The 20,575-nt window shown below is 43.2% G+C and overlaps 2 protein-coding genes across 3 annotated transcripts in view; one reads left to right on the top strand and one right to left on the bottom strand.

Annotated features, from left to right (window-relative positions):
- The window catches only part of TRRAP (transformation/transcription domain associated protein), a 138,112-nt gene extending 137,205 nt beyond the window's left edge, over positions 1–907 (bottom strand). For both annotated transcript variants that reach the window (XM_090023203.1, XM_090023204.1), the window contains exons 1-2: positions 788–907; positions 302–457 (exon numbers count right to left, since the gene is read on the bottom strand). In XM_090023203.1, coding sequence (XP_089879329.1) covers positions 302–401 — 100 coding nt within the window. In that variant the 5' untranslated portion in view covers positions 402–457; positions 788–907. The remainder of the gene's footprint in view (positions 1–301; positions 458–787) is intronic.
- A 2,398-nt stretch (positions 908–3,305) lies between these two features.
- TMEM130 (transmembrane protein 130) lies at positions 3,306–20,088 on the top strand. The gene is made up of 8 exons (XM_090023834.1): positions 3,306–3,464; positions 6,891–7,193; positions 9,061–9,232; positions 10,430–10,599; positions 12,234–12,318; positions 15,610–15,812; positions 18,148–18,260; positions 19,360–20,088. The coding sequence occupies exons 1-8, from the start codon at positions 3,383–3,385 to the stop codon at positions 19,546–19,548; spliced, it is 1,317 nt and encodes a 438-aa protein (XP_089879960.1). The 5' UTR covers positions 3,306–3,382; the 3' UTR covers positions 19,549–20,088.
- Positions 20,089–20,575: the final 487 nt, after the last annotated feature.

Here is a 20,575-nt window from a genome sequence, read left to right as displayed (position 1 = left end):
GGCGGGCATCCTACGTTCAGGCCCAAGCCCAGATGCCCCCGAGTTTTGCTTGCACTCAGCCATAAGGTCCTCAGACCAAGCCAGGGAAGAGACTCCCATTCCCACAAACTGGGCTTAAAGCCGCTGCACCATGACAGGTGCTGAACCACTCCAGAAGAGCGGCTCTCCTGCGAGGCAGGGCAGGAAAACTGCCGTCACGGACACAGATAGGTATTTCCCCTGCCAGGTTAAGAAGCCGTGATGTGAGCCTTCGCAAGCGGTGAACAGTCCCGTTTCCCAAGCAGATGGCAGACGAGCTTACGCGTGTTAATGTCCGTGAGAGCGGCCACAAACTGGAGGTATTTTTTCATCAGGGTGGTTTGGTCGACCACCGTGGGCCCTTGCGTTGACACGAACGCCATGGTCTCTCTCAGGGCCGGCAGGGGGTCCAGCGAGGACTTGAGCCAACGAAACCCAGCTCAAAAAAAAAAAAATGTTTTTGTTTAAATCAACTGCCTGCGGAGAGCAGACAGGGCTTTCACACCCGCCGAGACCCGTGCTCTACAACCGCGTTACTACCAGGACCCGCACCCCCGCCCCGGCACCTTCCGGGAAAGGCCGGGTTCATTTAAAGCGGGCCACTCAGCCCGGCTGACCCGCCCACAGCCAGGACGAGGCCTGCGCTTTCCCCAGCTGCCCGCAGCACGGGCCGGGCCGGGCCGGGCCTCGCGGCGCAGGGCTCCGATCCCAACCGTCTCCAACCCCCTCGCGGCCTCGCCGGCATCCACGGCCCGGGCCCTGCCCTCACCTCACCCCGCGGGCCGCTCCCGGCCCGGCCTCCGCGGCCCCGGCCCACTCCTTTGTTGCTCCCTAACCGGACTGCGGCTCATGAGCGCCTACCCCGCCCCCTCCCCGCGGCGGAAGCGGCCCCCGTGCAGTTCCGGCGCCGCCGCCGCCCGGAGCATCCCCGCGCCCCGCCGCAGCCCGCGAGCCCCACCCCCGGCCCCGCCCGGCCGCGCAGGCCCCGCCCCCGCCCCGGGCTCCGCGCCCCTAGCGGTTCGTAGCCCGGCTGTAGGCGCAGTGGTGTCGGGGACCCGGCCACCAGGACAGGTCTTTCGTGAGGCTGACGGGATTTTTGCAACCAAAATAAAAAGGCTTTAATTGCAAGGTTTGTGGGGCGCAAACACCCTTCCTGAGGCGCTGGAGAAGAGCGGGCCAACGCTCTCGTGGAGCGACATGGACGTTTTGTACGAGCTGTCCTGAGGAGACGTGGACGTGCCTTTTCAGAGGCCTTCACCGAGGAGACAGTAGTTCAAGGGCGTCTGCACCCTGGCCGGAGGCGAGAGCCTCCCACCCGCTCTGCACTGACTGCACGGAGGAGTTTTCCATCGCAGGCAGCCCTCGGACTTCCTCACAGTCCCTCCCTGAAAACCGCATCAAGTCGAAACGTTGCAACTCGGAACCGATTTTCCCATAGGAAACAATGTTATAAATGGGGGATTGGTTCCTGAACCAAGGCCCGATACCCTATTTTCAACCAAAGATACCCCAGAATTTTGTACTCAGTCAATTAGAGATGAGTCGTATAGCTATATTAGTGAATTTGTATGGTAAATAGCAATCATATTGATTTGGAAGGATTTCTTGGAGGTGACTGCTGGAGTTTTTGAAGGGCTCTTGGCTGGAGTCTTCTCAGGAGTCCTGGCTTCAGGTTCTTCTGGAGTCTGGTCTGCTTTCTTAAAGAAAGTATCCAAGGAAGTTTGGAGAGATGCTCTCCAGGAGACGGGTGACGCAGTGAACTTGTTCGCTGGCATGGCATCAAATGCTGTAAAGTTGAAACTGACGGCGGGGAGTCGAAACAGGGTGACAGCTTATAAATGTTGTACGTGCAAAATGTTGTAACTCAAAACGTTGTAAGTCAAGGACTGCCTGTATTGACTCCTCTGTAAAATCCTATGAAACAGGAGCTTTCATTTCTACCCAGGAGAGCTTTTACCATCTTTTCTCCCATTCCTGATGAAGGGTGCTTGTGCCCGGAAGCTTGCAATTTTTTTTTTCTTTTTTCCAGAAAGCTTGTTGGTCTCATAAAAGATCTCATCTCTACTGTGAGTCCTGATTGCCTTCTCATGGCTCTTGGGAGAAGCCCAGAGGGCTCAGTGCTGCCAGGGCACCTGGGTTGCTGCTGCCACATTCCCCCACCCCTGGGGGCCTCATATATGGCCCCCCGCACCAGACCCCACATGCAGGTCTTGATCCAGGCCCTGACCCCACAAGCAGCCCCAAGCGAGCTTTTAGTATCCAGCCCCCCTTCACCAGAGATAATAGTTTATAATGATAATAGTTTATAATAATGATCCTAATCATCCAAAAATTGCCATTTTCAGGCCCCCTTTCTGTCTGGGCACCCAATTCACTTATTACTGTGTCCAGTCCTGCCCACACAGCCACTGACCAGCCCTGCGCCACTCATCCAGCCCCAGGGCTAAAAGACTGAGCACTGCTGATTTAAGCAGTCGGATCCAGTGGCTGCTGAGTACTGAAAGCCAGATGCTAGACAGGCGACTGCTGTGCAAGAGCCCAGGTGAATGGTAGCTGCTGTGAGTAGTCGGCTTCAGAAATATGAATATGACAAAGTGACTCCAGCCAGGTTGAAGCTAATAAGCTACACAATCAGCCAGGCACTAAACTGCCCCTTTTGTGATCCAGTCACCTGCTTCTGTGCCAGTTCACAATAAAATGTTTTAATTCACCAGTAAGGTAATGTCCCCAGTTTCCCTTCTTCTGAAAACCGGGTGGGATGCAATTTGTATCAAAACCTGGAGACCAAAAACTCCCTGTCCTACAAAGACATATGTCCAAGCATGCCTGTAAACAGTCCCACACAGAACCAATTTATTTACCCATTAGAGCATCCAGTGCTTGTACGAGTAAGGTCTTCACATCTGCTTCTTGGGATAATGTCATTCATTGTGTTCTTAAAGTCAAAACCATCTATTTTGCAAGGAGCTAAGAGGCATTCCCACACACACTTTTAGGAGAATATAATCATCTATTTCAGTGGTTCCCAAACGCTGACAGATTACGCACCGCCAATTTCAACCGATACATAAGTACCACCAGCAATTTTTTCAGTTCAACCTTCGGCACCACCAGGAAATTTTGGTCATATCTGCTGATGTGTACCACTCGTGGTGCCCAGACCACAGATTGGGAACTGCTGATCTATTTTGTTGCAGATGGGGATATAAAAAAAAATGGGCGATGCAGTACCCCCAAAGAGCCTGTGGGGGAGCTGCTGCTGCTCGACTCCTGGCTGTAAAAACAGAGTGAGCCCAGGTAGAAGATGAAGTCTGGCTCCCGGAGCTGAGCAGGCAGCGGTAGCTCCCCCGGGTGCTGGCTACAGATGGCCCAGGCTTTTCTCACCCCGAGCATCCTCCAGGTGGTTTGCGTGGTGCTGGTGCTTTCCCATTTCAGGTCAGCAGCAGGTAAGGTAGATCCGCTCCCCTCTCCATGCAGGGGGTTACTAAAAGGCAGCTCTGAAAAATCAGTTCACCCCTACTAAAAATGTGCCAGGCTTTATTCCCAAGTAAGCCAAGAAATGACCAAGCATTTCTCTGGTTTGCTGGGGAATAAAATGATCAAGCTGGGTTTGCACTGTCATCGCCTATATACTGAGACAGTCTTTGTAGTTGCAGGGGAATAGATAAGATGAACTAAGAGAGGGTTTCTTTTTCTTTTTTTTGTGTCATTGCTAGTTTCTACAGTGCCAGTCTAAAATTAGACTGGGATGTAGCTCAGCCTCCTGGAGTAGACAGTGGTTAATTATAAGGATGCTTTTTTGTTTTCCTTAGCTGGATGACTTGTGTTTTCAGCCTGCTTGTGCAGGAGGGAGCAGATGGTAAGGGATCTGCCTGCCTAAGGTGACACTTCCTGGCGGGGGGGGGGGGGGCTGGCAATGAACTAGTTCTCTCATGAACGCAAGGCAGCTTTCCTTGCCCTACATTCACAGAGGTGGCGCTTGCTTGCTCAAGGTGAGGCTCACTGTCAATGTTGCTTCCCAACTGGTAAGTACCTCTTCTCCCTGCCAGCTCCCACACCCAGGGGTTACAAGGCACTCAAACAGTCTGCATCTTTCTGCTCCTTTAATGCTGGTGCACTTCATCCTGCAAGGGGTAGAAAGCAAAGAGGAGTCAGGAGAGTTGCATTCAATCCCACCCTCTGCTGCTGACTCACAGGGTGACCTTGTGCTAGTCACTTAATCTCCTTCCAAGTCATTTATCAGACTTCAGTATGTCCCCAGCTTTGTTGAAGCATTTTGAAAACCTCCACCAAAAAGTACTAGATAAGCATAAGGCTCTTCCCCTGGTTTTCACTTCTTTTTTGTTTTTTACTTTTTTTTTTTTTCCTCCAAGTCAAAGGAACAGGGAACTCTGAGGAATAACTCCCTAGCTAAGTTTTGTAAGATCAGCCTCATCAGTATATTATCTCAGTATCTGCAAACTGAGAGTTGCTCCTTGCATTCTCACGTAAAATAGACAGCATTAGAAGCATTTTGTTGGTGTTCTTGGTATTTCTGTTGCAGTTTGGTAGAGCAGGGCCCCATCCAACCCTGCCAGCTGTGCTTGGCACCTGTGCTCCAGGGAATGAAATTAGAGGAGTTATTAGCAGGGGTGAATTCTCTCTCTACTGAGCCTGGTGGGTGAAAAAAGGTTGAGATGGGGAACCCCTGTGTCCCTTCCTATCTGATAAGTTCATAATGGGCTTCATGTGAGGAGGGGAAGGGAATATGATTTCCTTATACTCCTCTCAATGGTAGAGAGGAGGAGGAAACTACTCTAGAAAGGTATGCCCCCATCTACCCTCACAGCAGCAATGCTTTCTACAAGGGGCACCCTCTATCCTTACTGTGCCAATAGGTATGAGAGGATGCTACCTAGACCAACAGCTGATTTCCACTTGAAGGTATTATTTCAGACCTAGACGCTGTTCACAACTCTACCCTGCTGTTGGGCAGTGTTACCATGTAGAAGCCATTTAACCTCATTCCACATCAGTTCTGTTAGCTATAAAATAGTGTGGCTTACATATTATACAATTAGGTTTATTATTATTTTAATAAAACACAGGTCTCATCCTTCCTACTACAGTGACTAACAAGTCTAAGGGTTTGAGGAACTAGCTTGTGTAAATCTGACGGGGCACACAGGAGTAAGCAACTAAGTAGTAATGCAAATAGAAAAAGCCTCAATTGTACAAGTGTTGCACCCTCTCATTGTTTTCTACACCAACCCTGGAACTAAGGTTTGTTCATAAGGCTTATTTAGGGGAAGGTTATCCTTCCCTAAAGCAGATGATGCATGCAGTGTAGCAATTCTAATTTAAGTTAGGCCCTTGGTTCTTTCCCAAACTGGAAGAGAACAAGAGAGCCAAAAAGGTATAGTCCATACTTGGGCCTCATAGCTAATAAAGACAAAGGAAAAACATGCTTTGATTGGGATGAAAACCTATGACATGGGCTTTGATTGAATTCCTCTCTGCTCAAAGACCTTTGTTAAAGAGAGGCTGTAGTTACCACCGTCTCTGCTATATCTCCAGTTCTTCTCCTCACTTTGAGCTTGGGGCCTTTTTAAACAAAATAAGAAAAGCAGCGGTGTCAGATGGGAGGGAATAGAAGTGTAGCTATAAAAGCCTGCCCCCATAGTAGCAGGGGTAATGTGGTAATGGAAAGGGGTTCCCAGAGTGTAGTGCAATTATACTATTGAATGTCAGTTTTGTTTTTAAAAAGCCACAGTGAGATGCTGCTTTTTGTTAGCTTAAAGTATTAATACAAGCCCCTGTAATGCCTCTCAAGCCCAAAACATCCTATCGCAATGTACCAAAATTGACAACTGTGCAAGAAACACTGGTCAGACTTTTAAAGATATTTAGGCACCTAATTTAATTTTCAGAACTGTCTAGGCATTTAACACCTATTAGTTTCAATGGGAGCCAGGTGCCTGGGTGCTTTTCAAAATCCCAACAGACACCTACTTGGATCTTTAAATATCCATTACCATTAGCACTGAATTGGGCGCTCTGTTTTAAAACTATAGACTACTCAAAGTGAGCTTGGCATATCTGGTCTGAATTTTGCCTTTTCCTCTACACCGAACTGTCTTTACTATATTAATTTCTCTTTCCCCATGTTACAGTGCCATTCTTTTTCAGTTTAGTGTGAAAAATAAGTTCAGTTTCATCTGGCTTATGGTAACAGAGGAGGAAAAAAAAACCCTAAAGTAGAAGGAGTTACCACATCTTGGGAGAGACTTATCTAAGAGGATTAGTTTTAGCACGTAATATTTCAAAAGTCAAACAACAGTCTAGAAGGCTTTGTTACTTCACCATTTCATTTTGCCCTTTGTTTGCACAAACACTTCTTAGGGTGGGAAGAATAGAGTTTGGAGGGCTGAGGGGATATTGGGGGCGGGGGGGTTATGTTTGATTAGAGATGACTGGAGCAACCAAGATGAGATCTGAGCACATAGCTAAACTTTTCCTTTTGGCCAGGGGCTTAAATCTACTGTTTTCAATTTTGATAATGACTCAAATAAAATTTAGCTGAAGCATCCCAATCTAGATTTTAAAAGTTCTTGGGGATATTCTGATCTTCTAGGTTGGACTCATCTGTATCTTTTTTTAACAGTTCTTGGACCAATTTCTATGAAAATGTGGTGGTTTTTTTTATTTCTTCCCATTGCTTTTGGTTTGCTTGTTTGTTTTTAATTCTAACAGTTGTCCATTCAGGGATTTGGCTATGGCTAGTGTCACTGGCCATTAAATTACAGCATATTCTTAAAACGTATTTTCCTAATGATCATATGAAAATAACTATATGTTTAAATACCAAAAGTTTTGTTTTCTGATTTTTGCAGTGCAGTATGAGTTGGAAATCACCAACAATGGTCCCATCACAACAGGAGCTCAAGCAACTATTTGTGCCAGCTTGATCATGAAGAATGATGATGATGTGCTCATTCAAGACTCAAACTTGTATCGTTTCAACTGGATTTATGCCCCCCTGACTTTGACTAAGAAATCAGAACAGCAATTTAATTCCATGATTGCTGTGACTGGGGAATTTCCTGGCGATTTTCCCATTTCTGTCTGGGTAACTCATATAGACTGTTGGTTATGTTGGCCCATTGCAGGAAATGTCACAATGCTTCAGGTTACAGGTAAAACATCTTTAGAACTGCTCTTAAGTTTTCAAGAAGCCAAGCTATAATAAACCTTCTTCTAAAATAGGACTTTGAAATCAGAACTGGACTAGCTACAGCCATGATTTAAATATGGGCTTCCACTAAAAAAACGATGTTTCTTTGACTGGTGTTGGCCAAAAAAATCTGTCATAAAGTGAGGTAATCAGACCATGCTATTGTCTACATTTACCAAAAAAAAACCCTCTCCCTACTGCTTGTGGGAAGCCACATTAAAAAACAAGTGGGATGACTAGAGCCAATGTTGTTCTGCTGGATCCAAATTTCTGTAGATACAATTAATTGCAGCCCATTAGCCCAGCATTTTTAGCCTGTTTCTGTTCAACTAGGCAAGATTTTCCCCCCGCCTCTTTTTTTTTTTTTTTTAAATCAGTCACATCTAAACTGGGCAGAAGACAGGACTGGACTAGTAATAGTATAAAGACATCAACAAGACAGCACTACTATATTTTCTATTACATTATTTTTCATTGAATATCTGTAGATACATAGGTAGTTAGGACTAAGTGACAGGTTCAGCATAATCAAGCAAGCATGAAAAACAATTCTCTCCATCTTGCAGGCTCAGGTTCCTATCAGGATTACAGCATTAGCCAGAGAATAGACCTGTAGGGTTTTTCTGAAAGGCTAGTCAGGTTGTCCCTGAGACGCCAAATACAAATGATGCCTTTTACTTTGCACCCATTTTAAGTATGCACAAGAACTTTCAGTCCTCTCCATAGTCTTGCAGCAGAAGCACTGCCTATAGGCTTACATTTACTTATTTCTAGTTGACCTTCACAAGGAAAAGGGACAGAAACTTTAAAATGTGAAAGTTAAAGTTCCTTACTTCCTAGACTGCCCCATTCTGCAAGAGCAAGCATACTTCTAGTTTTGTTTGTAGAATGGCTAACTAATTAACGATAAACAAAGTGGCAGATCCAGTTTGCAGATGTTCTAACCCATCTGTCTAGGTATTTATAATAAGCATCTAGGTTCTGATCATTCCCTTGAGGCAAACTCCAGCAATAACCTGGACCAGCGTTGATATCCCATTCACGGTGCAAGTCATCAAAACGTCTAAAAAACAAGCAAAGATCAACCTGTAACCACTGAAGTTCTGAAACCCTCCCCCCACTTCTTACTGTGCCTTCTTTATAGGTTCACTTTGCAGAATAAGGTCAGTTTAAAGTTTCATGCTTTCCCCTGGCTTGTGTATAGCCTGTCACTTATTTACAGAAGTGAATTCTTTTTTGGTTTCCTATATTTTTGCTTAAGGAGGAGTGGGGATCAGGAGACTGGGGGGATGTTTACACTTGTATCCCTAGCACTCCTAGGAAATGCTGTTCTCTTACCCTGTCTACCTGCTTTACTTTGCGAGTCAAGCCTGGAAAAGAGGTGGCAAAGCCATGCCAAGACCACCTGTTGCCACCGACCTCTGTCTCTGGCATGCTTCAGTAGCACAGCTTCAATGCCTTATGTACAGGTAGGAGTGGGTGGGCAAGGCCTGCTTTAAGAACAAGTATCCCCAGGAGCCCTGGGGAAAGAGTGGATCTGCCCTGGCAGTCAGAACTCCTGTGGGAAAATCCTGGTATCACTGAAGTCCGAGGCAAAGCATAGAGTGACTTCATGGGACTGAAATTTCACCAGGGATTCTACTGCTGTCTCTGCCAAGGACTTGGTGTTTGTGAGAGTAAATCACTAAATCTTTCTACCTCTGTTCAACCCTTACGAGGAACGGATATCAAGATCCTGAAATGCATGCTGAGAGATTTAAACATTTAATTTGAAACAAAGTATGCTATGGAAGTCAAGTATATTGTGATTTCATACCTTTCTCTTGCAGAGTTCATAGTAGGGAACCTCACCATTGCACAAATAGAAGACAACAGTACACTTGTGAAACAAGGTCCTAGTTCTGCGACAGACACTCTGACCCTGATTTCTTTCTTTCTTCATGATCCAAGTAATTATTTCAAGTTGGCTTCATTCATCTACTACTGGGATTTTGGAGATGGGTATGTCCAGCTATTTTTTTTTTCCCCAAAGATTCAAGATGCTTCTCATACTGTGCGTTTATATAGACTTCATCGATTTCTAGGGTCAGAAGGGACCTGGTAGATCACTAGTTCCAACCCCCTGCTCCAGGCAGGAAAGACCGCTGGGGTTAAGTGGCCCCAGCCAGATGCCTGTTTAATCTCATCTTGAACACTTCCAAGGTAGGGGAAAGCACCACCTCCCTTGGAAGTCCATTCCATATTTTGGCAACCCTTACTGCAAAGAATTTCTTCCTTATGTCCAGTCTCCATCTATTCTCCTTCAGTTTATGGCCATTATTTCTGGTAACCCCAAGGGGTGCCCTGGTAAACGGAGTGTCTCCTATTCCCTGCTGACCCCTCATGAATGAGTTTGTAGACTGAAGAGATTTAGGTCCCTCGGTCTGTCTTCATAGGGTCTTGCCTGCAGGCCCTCAACCATATGAGTAGCCCTTTTCTGAACCCTCTCAAGGGTTCTTATTTTCAGAGAGATGGAGACAATCCAGGAGCTCTCACCAGTTTAAAGGTGTAATTTCTCTAGGACCAACATCAAGCCAGACTTTGAAATACCAGTATAGATGGGTATTGAACTTTCCCAACTATAGATTACAATGACTGGCTAGCCATAAATACCTTTGACAGGGAGGAAAGCCAGGCAATATTATTTCCGTTTCATGATAAGCACCTCAGTTGAGGGGTGTGTGTGTTTAGTTTCAGACTGGATTTCTGTATATACTGTCAGAGTCATTTGCTGAACATCTTAGTTAAATACTGGCATAGCTGATGCAACGGCCAAAATAAAAAGCAGTATTGGACTCATACCAGCACTTCCTAATTCTGTTCCATGAATACTTTTAGTGGTGATTATGTCCTTATTTTCCTTTTTTTTTTATTTAGCTCTTTTTTAAAACCTCCTGTGCTGGACATCTAACCCCAATTTTAATTTTTACTACCTTTATAACAATGACTCCATGAACTTTTGTGGAGTTGGTCTTCATTTACACTGGTTTAACAAAGCAGAATCAGCTCCTTAGTTTGACTGTGTCATATCTGCTGTAACAACTTAAATAAAAGACATTTTAGAATGATGCAGTCCCTTTCTCATTCTAAATCTAAAATGCCTCATGCAAGCCATTTCTGAGAAGATGCTCATTCTAAATCTTTTCATGCTACATACAGGACACAGCAGGTAACCAAAGAATCCTTTGTCTACTATAACTATTCTACTGTTGGGAATCGCACTGTCCATCTCAAAGTCGTTGCTGAATGGGAGGAAATTGGGAGCTCAACAAATCAAAGAAAAATGGTACAGAAAACAGGAGACTTTACAACTGCATTGGAGTTGCTAGGTAAGTTTTAAAGGTTTTAGAAGTTTTACACAACTTACTGCATTATTCCCCAAGTTATAGTTTACTACTACGATTGCACATTAAATTAGGTTACGGGCAGACAACTTAGCAGGATAAAAAAGCTTACGAATTTACCATATTTTATCTGAGCTGCGGTCACTACCCATGTGCATACTTTTATCCCATGGCAAATGAAAGCTAAACCACAATATCTGAAGAAATGTGTTTATCATCACAGGATCAGCTGTGCTGGGATGCGATTGGACAGTATAGACGTTGCCCAAGGCCATTATCCTGCAGGATCAAGGCCCTGCTGCACCCGAGGGGCATCTGTACGAATCACTACATCGCCATAGCTCATCACTACTGTGCTTTAGGGTCAGAAACCATGATGCCGCTGCTACTGCACAGTGGGCTGTGCACCACCGGGACTGTGTAGTAACTACGCAGCGGGGCACGCACAATTCTTTAGGACAGTAGCCCTGGTTGCCCAGCCTCAACCTGAGGTGCACAATTGCAAGTGTGGAGTGGGGAACTGCAAAGTTTCCTTGCTCTACAGTGTAAAACGCATGCCCTGAAATCCCCTGCAAGGGAATTCCCAGGATGCACTTCTGCCAGAAGGCCAGAATTGGAGTGGAAGCAGTGGCTTGTAGGATGCCTGGGTCCCATATCCTGTCATATTGCTGGGGACAGGCATTCAGATGTCCCTTGCAATGTTCTGGGACAAACTTACCATGTTTTTTCATATGGCAGCTAACTTCTGGGGGGGGGACTCTGGGGGACATTTGAATGGGAATTACTCTGCCCTGGGATTGAGCAGTCTGTCCCACTACAAATAGGATATCCAGTTCTAGCCTAGGTAGTAGGTGTGTGCATGCAGGTGCTATCTTATTATTGGCATGCGGTAAGTAAATCCCTGCTCCTATTTACCCTGTGGTAAGCTGTTCATCTGCCTATTGCCTTTAGCATGATTTTTATAACATAATATGGAGAGCTATCATCATTCAGCTTTTTGTCAGATCTATGGTTGATTAATCAGTCTGGTCAACATTTCTAAACTGCAGATGTATGTATTTATGAAATTTGCCTTTTGTCAAAACTGCAAAGCTAACCAAAAATTTCATATACTTTTCATGAAAATATTCACTAGATTTTTTTTTTTAACCTAAATTTTTATCAAAACTTACCAGTGTTTTTTAAATTCTTATGATTTATTTAATGTTGCTTTCTGATGAACAAAAATCTTCAATAAATTTTTTAAAATTAAAAAACAACTAGAATCCTGATATATATTTTTTAATTTTTAAAATATTTTTGACCAGCTCCTTTTTAATTTACATGGACTATCATCGATTCAAGCCATTGTATGTGTTTATTGCTGTGACCTCTGGGTTAACAAGCAATTGCACGGCAACAACACGCAACAAAAATAAAGTATCCACTTGTAACTTAATAAAAATAATTGGGTTATCTGCAAGTAGTCCATTAATACTTTTTTTTTTCAAATTGATGCAATTGAAATCACCCAGCACAGAAAGTGTTTTCCAGTGAAAACTGAATGCTTGTTATGCCAAAAAAAAAAAAAATTTTGAATTTAAAGTTTGACATTCACACTACTTTTTTTCCCCCCGCAGATGCTGTTAAAAGTATCCATGTCATAGGTTCCAGAGAGACTCGTGTAATGGAAAACCTAAGTTTATCTCTACAGATCAATGGCAGGTAAGTAATAAAAATAAAATATTCCATGCTATAAAATAGAGGCTCCCAAACGTTTTCTTACTACGTACCCCATTCTAGATTTACCAGCTGCCTGCTTACCCTTTCCAGCATACAGTCTATATTTTAACCCCTTAACTGTCAATTATAAACAATTAAATCCACCATTCCACAATTTCTCCTACATACCCCCCCCAGAGATGTCTTGCATACCCCCAGGGGTACACGTACCACAGTTTGGGACCCGCTGCTTCAGAGCATTGCAGCTTGTTTTATTGATTTCTATACAAGCTGTGGAACTGTTCATTAGAAAGACTTCCTTCTATGAATACACATTATGGCATGTGCTGGCTCTTGACTTTTTAAAAGCCTCATATTTCAATAAGATCAGTGAGGAGAGAAAATGAATACATTGTATTTCTCTTCAGAGGACCAAGTGGTTTAAATACAGTGGGAACATGAGGGTTTTATTGAAAAGAGAGTAAAAAGGACCTTTTTACTGGACTTTAGATTCTTATTCATGACTCATTCCCATCACTGAAGAAACCTGCATGCAGGACCATGTTAACTGACAGGCAAACCATGACACGGTTTGCCATAGCTGGGAGAACAAAAAATCTGGGATAGTGTTCCAGCAAGGTAATGGCAGGCAGAAGACAAAGCAGGCAAAGGCAAGGACAGTCTGGCTGGCGATAGACCCAGAAGGAGAGGAAATATCATATGGACTTCCTGCTAAACAAGTTATAGCAGAGATATCAGTAGGAGTGAGGGGCGAAGGGAAAACTTACAGTATTATAGTTAGTCTAAGAGCTCTTTTTGCAGGACTAATGGCTTCAGGTTAGAGGGACAAGGAGAAGCACAATTTTAGCTTTCCATAAGCAGGGCCAGACAGGCATGAGCGAACCAGGTGGCTGCCCAGGGCCAAGCAAAAAGGGGACCCAAAATGGTTATTTGTTTATTATTATCATCATCTGGCAAAGGGGGCCCAATACTAAAAGTTCTCCCAGGCCTGCCAGGAGTCTAGTACAGTGCTGTGCATAAGTTTCTCTAGCTGAGTTATTCTGGATGAGAGAGCTTCTCAGGTGGTAATAGAGTTGCTATCTGTCTAATGGAAGCACTCGCCAGGATTCTTCATTGTAAGAGATGCATTGTCTATAAATTACCTTTTTAAAATCTATGGTACTGGAGCCAGCCTCCCAATGAGGGAGTTGGTCCTTGAGAGCTGACTGGGCTGACACTAATGTAAATAAAGAAGCAGTAAAGTTGGAGAGAGAGGTGCAGGATTTATGTAGGCACCCTGACTTTGAGACCCCAGACACTTGGCAGGTAATTTGCCATCGCATAACAATCCCCCGTTGGTCACAGAACAGTTCCTGTGCAAAATGATATTAGTTGCATGATTACTGAAAGCACAGTTTTTAGAATGAACAACATGATCAGACCCTCAATTGTAGTGGCACGAATGACACTGATCATGCTGCCGATGCAAACAAACACTGAATTACAAATGAACTGAGCAGATTAAAATTTGGTATGAGGGACAGGTTTGCTAGGTCTAAAAGCAGGACATAAAATGAGCCAACATGTGTGCTATTTAGTAGGGAAGTTTCTAGAGATTTAGGGAAATGAGACGGTAATGAAAAAGATTAAGATGGGTTTTGTTTATTGTGATAGTCAAAGTTAAGATGAGCCTTGGTGAACAAAGGTCTTGAGTGTAAAATAAAAAAAAAAAAAAAGAGCACATAAATAAAACTCAGTAAAAAGGTATGTGCCTAAAGGAGTAGAGGAGGTTGGGTTACTGGTTTCTAACCAATAAAAGTTATTTTATTGCTTTAGGGTACAGCTGTGATTTGTTTTTATTTACCTTTCTCAAGCCTCTAGTTCAAAGAACAGTATTGGATGATCCTCTATTGCTCTCTTATGGTTGGGGGGTTTTTGGTTTTTTTGTTAAGCAGAGAACATGCATGACTTTTTCATGTGTACATCATAAAAGCATAGGGTAGGTATGCATTGCATACTACAGTGCAGCAAGGTACCTCAGCTAGCTCATCTAAAGCTTGCTTAGGTACCAAAAACAGTCTAGCCCCCTAGTAGCAGCAGTAATTACCTTCTCAGTAGAGTAAATTAGTCTGGGCAAAGCCCCATGTACTGAGATTAGACTGAACTAGTTCAGGCACTGGAAGCATTTATTCTGCAAGGGTATACTGCAGCTCTAAATACACTTGCTCACAGACCTCAGCCATTGTTCAAGGAACATGAAAATCAGCATTTTTTTTAATGTCTAAAAGAGGTTGTTAGCTGTGTTTACCCTGCCTTCTGCTTGACTACGGACCTTGGAGGCCTGCCTGACCCCCTGAAAGAGAAGTGCACTGCCAATTTGTCTTAGACAAGCTAGAGATGTTTTTATACCTTACAAAAATATCTTACCTTTCCAGTGCCTTTCATGCCCGTGGCTCCTAAAGCACTTGTAGGGATCTTTTCCGTCTCCCCTGAAGGGTAGTATGGTAAACAGAGCTAGATGATTCTCAAATCATGGTTAAAAGTATTTTCAGAAACAAAAGCATTGCTTAGTACAGTATGTATGATCCATGCAGTCATGTTGTGCATAGTTTTCAAATATCTGCCATGTGTTCTTGAGAACATTTGTGCATTCTGGAAGTTTTGCATAGTTTAATCCAAAAGCTTATTACCAGTAATTTATTCCAAAACATCAAAATATGGGGTTTAGACAGTCAGTTTCACAAAGTAATTTCCAGCAGCTGCTATGCTGATAACTATGCTTTCAAGCACCCTGGCATTATTTTGGTTTAAAAATAATTCATACTACTACACAAATCTGGGTTTCCAGTTCATGTAAATGGGAGGGACTTCTACTGAAGTTAAGGGAACTACACTAAATAACACAAGCTGAGAAGCTGTCCCAACATCTTGCAGGCTCTCAGTTTTCTGAATGTCAGCGCTGAATTATGACATGATCTGGGTACATGCTGGAGTTCCTTTGCAGACTATCTAAAACTATCATTGACGTTCTGTATACAAAACTGCCTGCGCACTGTCCCTTCAGAGATTTGGTTCTTAGGCCTATTTAAAAGACTTATAACTGGGTCCTATAAAGAAATATTCATTGATAAATGTGCATATTTATTATGTTGTTTCGGTTCTGCGTTTCTATTTATTTATATGAACCCTAAATATTATCAGTGTTATGGTACATTTCAGTCCTATGATTCATGCACTCCTACTTCAAGTAATTTTTGTACAGCCTCTGCTGATTCTGTTTTCTTGTCCTTTCAGCCCACCGCTCACTTTATGTTGGCTAATAAAGTCTGAATGTATTCCACTGGAAGGAGAAAAATGCCACCTGGTGGTGATTAATGGCTCATACTATAATTTGAGCCATACCTTTAATGATGCTGGACAATACTGCCTCAGCGTGAGAGTGGAGAATGGGGTCAACACATTGCAGACGTACCATGAGATTAAAGTCTGGCCAACAGGTGAGATGCATAAGAATTGCTGTACTGGCTCTGACGGTGGCCAGCACTAAATGCTTTAGAGAATAATGCAGAAACTGAGAGCAGACATCTTATGGATGAACAGCCTGTAAACAAAGGCTTTCCCCCCAGCGTTTAGTGAACAGAAAGTTGGGATAAGTTCAGAAGCATGCATTTTCCTCCCTGCCCCCCCGACCTCCCGGGCAGGAGTGAGCGGGGTGGTGGTAGCGGTGGTACAATTTCTCCACCAACAGCAGGGTATGGGGCTGCAGCCTGGCTGGACCCAAAGCCCAGCAGCAGCAGGGGTGACTCAGAGTTGTGCCCCCCACTAGTATCACTGACACATTGCCTATGCCCTCCCCACCCTTTCAAATTTCTTGTTTAATGTAACCTGGGGGTGTCCCGTTCTCCTCTTGAATCTTACCAAAGCCTTAGCCTCAACAGAATTCTGTGGCTAGGGGCTTCCTAGAAAAACCAAGTTGCTTCTTTCTAAAACTAAAAAATAAATTGATTGATACCAGTTTTGCTGCCCTTAAAGTCTAAAATGTCCCCTCTTCTTCACCACTGCCCTGAACAAGACAGTATGCTTTTCCAGGTTCTCTCTTTTTGTATAAGGTCTTTCTAAATTTCTAATTATTTTCTTTGTCAGTCTGACCCCTGTGCCCCCACAATCTGTACTATATCCCTTTATAGGGAAGGTATCAAGAACTGCAAACAATTTGCAGAGGCTTATCAGGGCCTCATGCTTAGCAAATGGTCAGTATTGGCTAGAGAAGGGAGCAGAGCCAGAAAAAACAGCAACTAGAGCAATAGCTACAGGCCAGGAAATGGTTGCAGTCTCAATGCCTTTTGGAGAACTGGCCTGCACCACAGCCCATTCTGGCTAGAGCATAGGAGTAGTTCATGAATAACCTTGCCAGTCTCTGGCTACACACACAAGTACCTTGAGAACCCAGGATAAATTTCTAGGTTTTGTGCAGACCTACAAGGGCAAAGGGCTGGGTACGTCCAACCTCCTGTACCATCCTCCTGCGCCAGTCCCATTCTGTTCTCAAGCTCCCTTGAGACAACAAAAATTACCAGTTATAGTAGTAGTTTTGTAAGGACTCATGAACCAAAATCTAGACCGAGACTAGAAGCTCTTTTCACCTAAGCTACCAACTAGCCATCAGTGGGAATGACTTCAAGTATAGTCTATAGGCTGGATGTGTACCTGTGATGCAGAGACTGAAGACTTTGTAGCCAATGGCCAGTTAGAAGTGAGGCAGTCCCTTTAAGGATGTTTCTTAAGCACCTGTGAAGTATGTAAAGTCCACTAGGATCTGAACTTTGGCCCCTGAAGTTTGGAGAAGGGAGGAAGGGGAAAACTAGACAGACCTGTTTGTGTTAATTTTGCTGATCACTCTTCTGCATATTCCTTACTCTCCTTTGATTTTTGCTGCTTTTAGTTCTCTCACATGTCAGATAACTGCTTTTATTTCACCTCTGCGCATATTGTGTCCCATTCTTGGGGCAAGCCAGGAATGGATGTAATTATTAATTTAGGTTAAATTCCAGGCTGCCTTCATTACTCCAGTCTGGGACACTTTTTTTCATCTTGACATTCCTATAGTAGCTCCCTAGGCTGAAGGGACCAAGCTGAAGTGACATAAGCTGATCTCGGCCAGCTTACAATACATCCAGCATGGGGAATCCTAGAAATTCCCACCTAAAGAAGTTTTTAAGGTCCCTTATACCCCAGAAAAGAAGTTACAAAATGTGCTTAAAGTAGTACATGATTCAAGGAGAGGGTGGGGTGACGGAAAGAAGTATATTGCAAAAGAAAATTTAAAAGACCTGAGAATAAGAATTACTCCAGTACATCAGTACGATATGCTTTTAAAAAAAACAAACAAACAAACCTACCAAAGTGTTTTGAAAAGAATCTGTACCCTGCTATATGATGCTCTTTCCTACTGAGAAGTCTTGATGTTTATTCTTCTATAATATACCCATTTCCCCTTGCCCAATCATAGAAAAGTAGGGCTGGAAGAGACCTCAGGGGGTCATTTAGTCCAACCACCTGCTCCAAAGCAGGATAACTTTTTTTTTTTTTTTATCGAAACTATCTTATGTAAGTGTTTTGTCTAACTTATTCTTAGATGTACACAAACAGCTGCATTGCACAGCTACTGGGCACATTGTCCCAAAACACCCAGAACATCCTAACCTGCCACATGTAAAGCTGGCAGATGAATGCACAGTCTACATCCTGCCACTGCAAAGACTAACGTAGTTTGTTAAAGTTATCTGTGTCTTGTATGATACAGGGTGTGTTCTTTTTGTGCTCTTTCCCCAGGTATTCACCCAGCTTTCTTTGCCCTACCATGTATTGCTCTACTCTCAATGATGTTAGCACTGGTTATGTACACAAATTTCCGAAGTACTACACAACAGAAGGATCTCATAGAGGTATCTCTTCTTATTTTTGTTTTAAACCTGGGCTAATTATTCCCATACCTTTCATAAATTTCTACCATCATTCTCCTTCCTCCTAATTTTTTTTTTTTTCCTGTTTACATATTAGTTGCAAGCAGATGGTGATATTTTTGGCTACATTTGGTATTTGCAACTTATTCACTGAGTAGTTTCATCAAATCATTCTTGCCCTCCAGTTTGTTCCAAAGCAGTTTGTTTAATAAATTTAGTATAGCAAATTGAATTAAGTCATTGCCTACAAAACTCAAATACCACTTTTCTGTCCTTACTGGAGAAAGATAATTCCATCCTTGGCAATCTGACCTGGAAGAAAAATTGCTTTCTTGATTACAAATCTGGCATTTGGTTTGACCCTAGTGCCAGTACCTGAAAGGACTGGTGGCCAAAAGTCCCACTTCTAGCTGTGGCTGACAGCCGATACTTTGGGGGGCAGGGATGCAAACTGCTACATCATCCATGGAAGGTGTGGGGGGGAGAGGAAGCCTTCCTGGCCCCTACAAGCAATCAACAGAAGCCTTGAGGCATGAACAACAGATTTTTGATAATTAGGTAAGTTGCTGGATAGAAAGGAGTGGTAATGGTGGATACCGGAGAATGAGCAAAGTGGTTCTACATGGTCACATAACTGCATTTTGTAACCTTCATATATCCAGTCTCCTATCTTCTCCGTGTCGTTTTGTTTTCAGTTGTGCCATGTATATAACTGACCATGACCTCCTATTCCCCAAGGCTGTTTTTCCTGCACACTTGGAAAATTACCTACCACCAAAATACAAATATACTTATGAAGAGAGAGACTAGTCATGGGACTGATTCTCAGCTAATAAAAGATCAGAATAGCTTATTTGATGCCAGTAGCTAATTATTCCAGCTGAAGATCTAACTCCATGTCTGGACTGATTGGGAGGGGGGGTTGTTTTTTTGGGGGGGGTTGCAGGGGGGGAGGGAGGGGAGCTTGAGGGGGTGGTTGGCTTGTTGGTGTTGGTTTTGGTTTTTGGGGTTGTATTTTTTCATGGGGTTAGAACTACCCTAGCTGTGGAGGTGACTTCTTTTTCTGTGCTGTTGTTTGCAGGTGGCAGATTTTGATTTTTCTCCTTTGTCTGACAAAAATCATTCACCTTTCGATTTGGAACCGGGCTGTCTTCAAATGTGTTGCAGCTGCTGTTTCTCTTGGTCATCTCAAGAATACTGTGAGATACACAAGGAGAGCTATGGACTCCTTCACCCTCTATACAAGCCAGTCAAAACTTACACAGTGTGAAGAACACTGTCTCACTTGGGTTCCACTGACTGCTGACTTTCACTTGTTCCCTTATGATGAATTAAATACCCAGAGCTGCATGGATGGTTTATTTTTGCTGGCATACTGGGAAATTAACTATTTCATTAGGGCTGGCATTAAAAGAGTACTTTGTTATATAATTTAAAAGGAAAGAACCAGAAACACAATAGAAGTGGCTTTGTATCCTTAAATTAAACAGAAGTCTACACTTCAGAGGGCACTTCTAAATAATTTAAATGCAGCATTTTATTCTTATGAAAGATTGTTTTATGTGCAGCTGTTTGCCCAATCCACTCCCTCTGTAATTTGTCTGACCCCACTGCTCTCTTTCAAAAACAGCAATGCTTAAAAACAAATGTGCCTCTTTTTCTTTTCCTTCATGTCTGTGCAGCATAGCTAAGCAATTGAACCAGTAAAATGCTGCTTAATGCATATTTGTACTTATATTAAAAAAAAAAAAGGAACTGAGTTATTCTCTTCACTGGAAGCATTTGGAATCTAAAACCATTTCTCTGAGAACCAGACCCCTTAATTATATTGCTTCTGTACAAGGACCTCAATTTCAGCAAGCTATGCTCCTTAGGGATGTAGCCACTGATGTTTCCCCAATGGAAACAGATTACAGCAGGTACTTGTACTGTGGGAATCTGCAATATGGCTTGAATAGTTCCATTTTCCTGATGCTGCAATATAGCACTACTATATTCTAACCTGCAAGAGGTGGTATCTTTCAGGCAAAATAATAAAATAGCCCTATTATTTGTATTTTATTTTTTGCCCGTTTTCCTTTTCTACATAGATCAGCACCCAGCTTCTAACGACACTCGTCAAAACAAGAACAAACAGTGAGCCCAAATCATTGCTGGCTGTCACAGCCACTCAAGTAAAGTAGGACTGACATCCAGAGCTGCAAAACTTCACTGCTAGGTGCAAGCTGGTCATTACGTTTGCCTACCAACTATATTAACATTTCAAAACATCTTGAAAGTTGTTTTTTATACAATCA

The sequence above is a fragment of the Crocodylus siamensis genome, chromosome 12, assembly GCF_052110815.1.
Source record: "Crocodylus siamensis isolate JL-2025a chromosome 12, ASM5211081v1, whole genome shotgun sequence".
Lineage (NCBI taxonomy): Eukaryota > Metazoa > Chordata > Crocodylia > Crocodylidae > Crocodylus > Crocodylus siamensis.
Note: the sequence above shows the minus strand (reverse complement) of the source record. Positions and strands in the feature narration are given on the sequence as shown.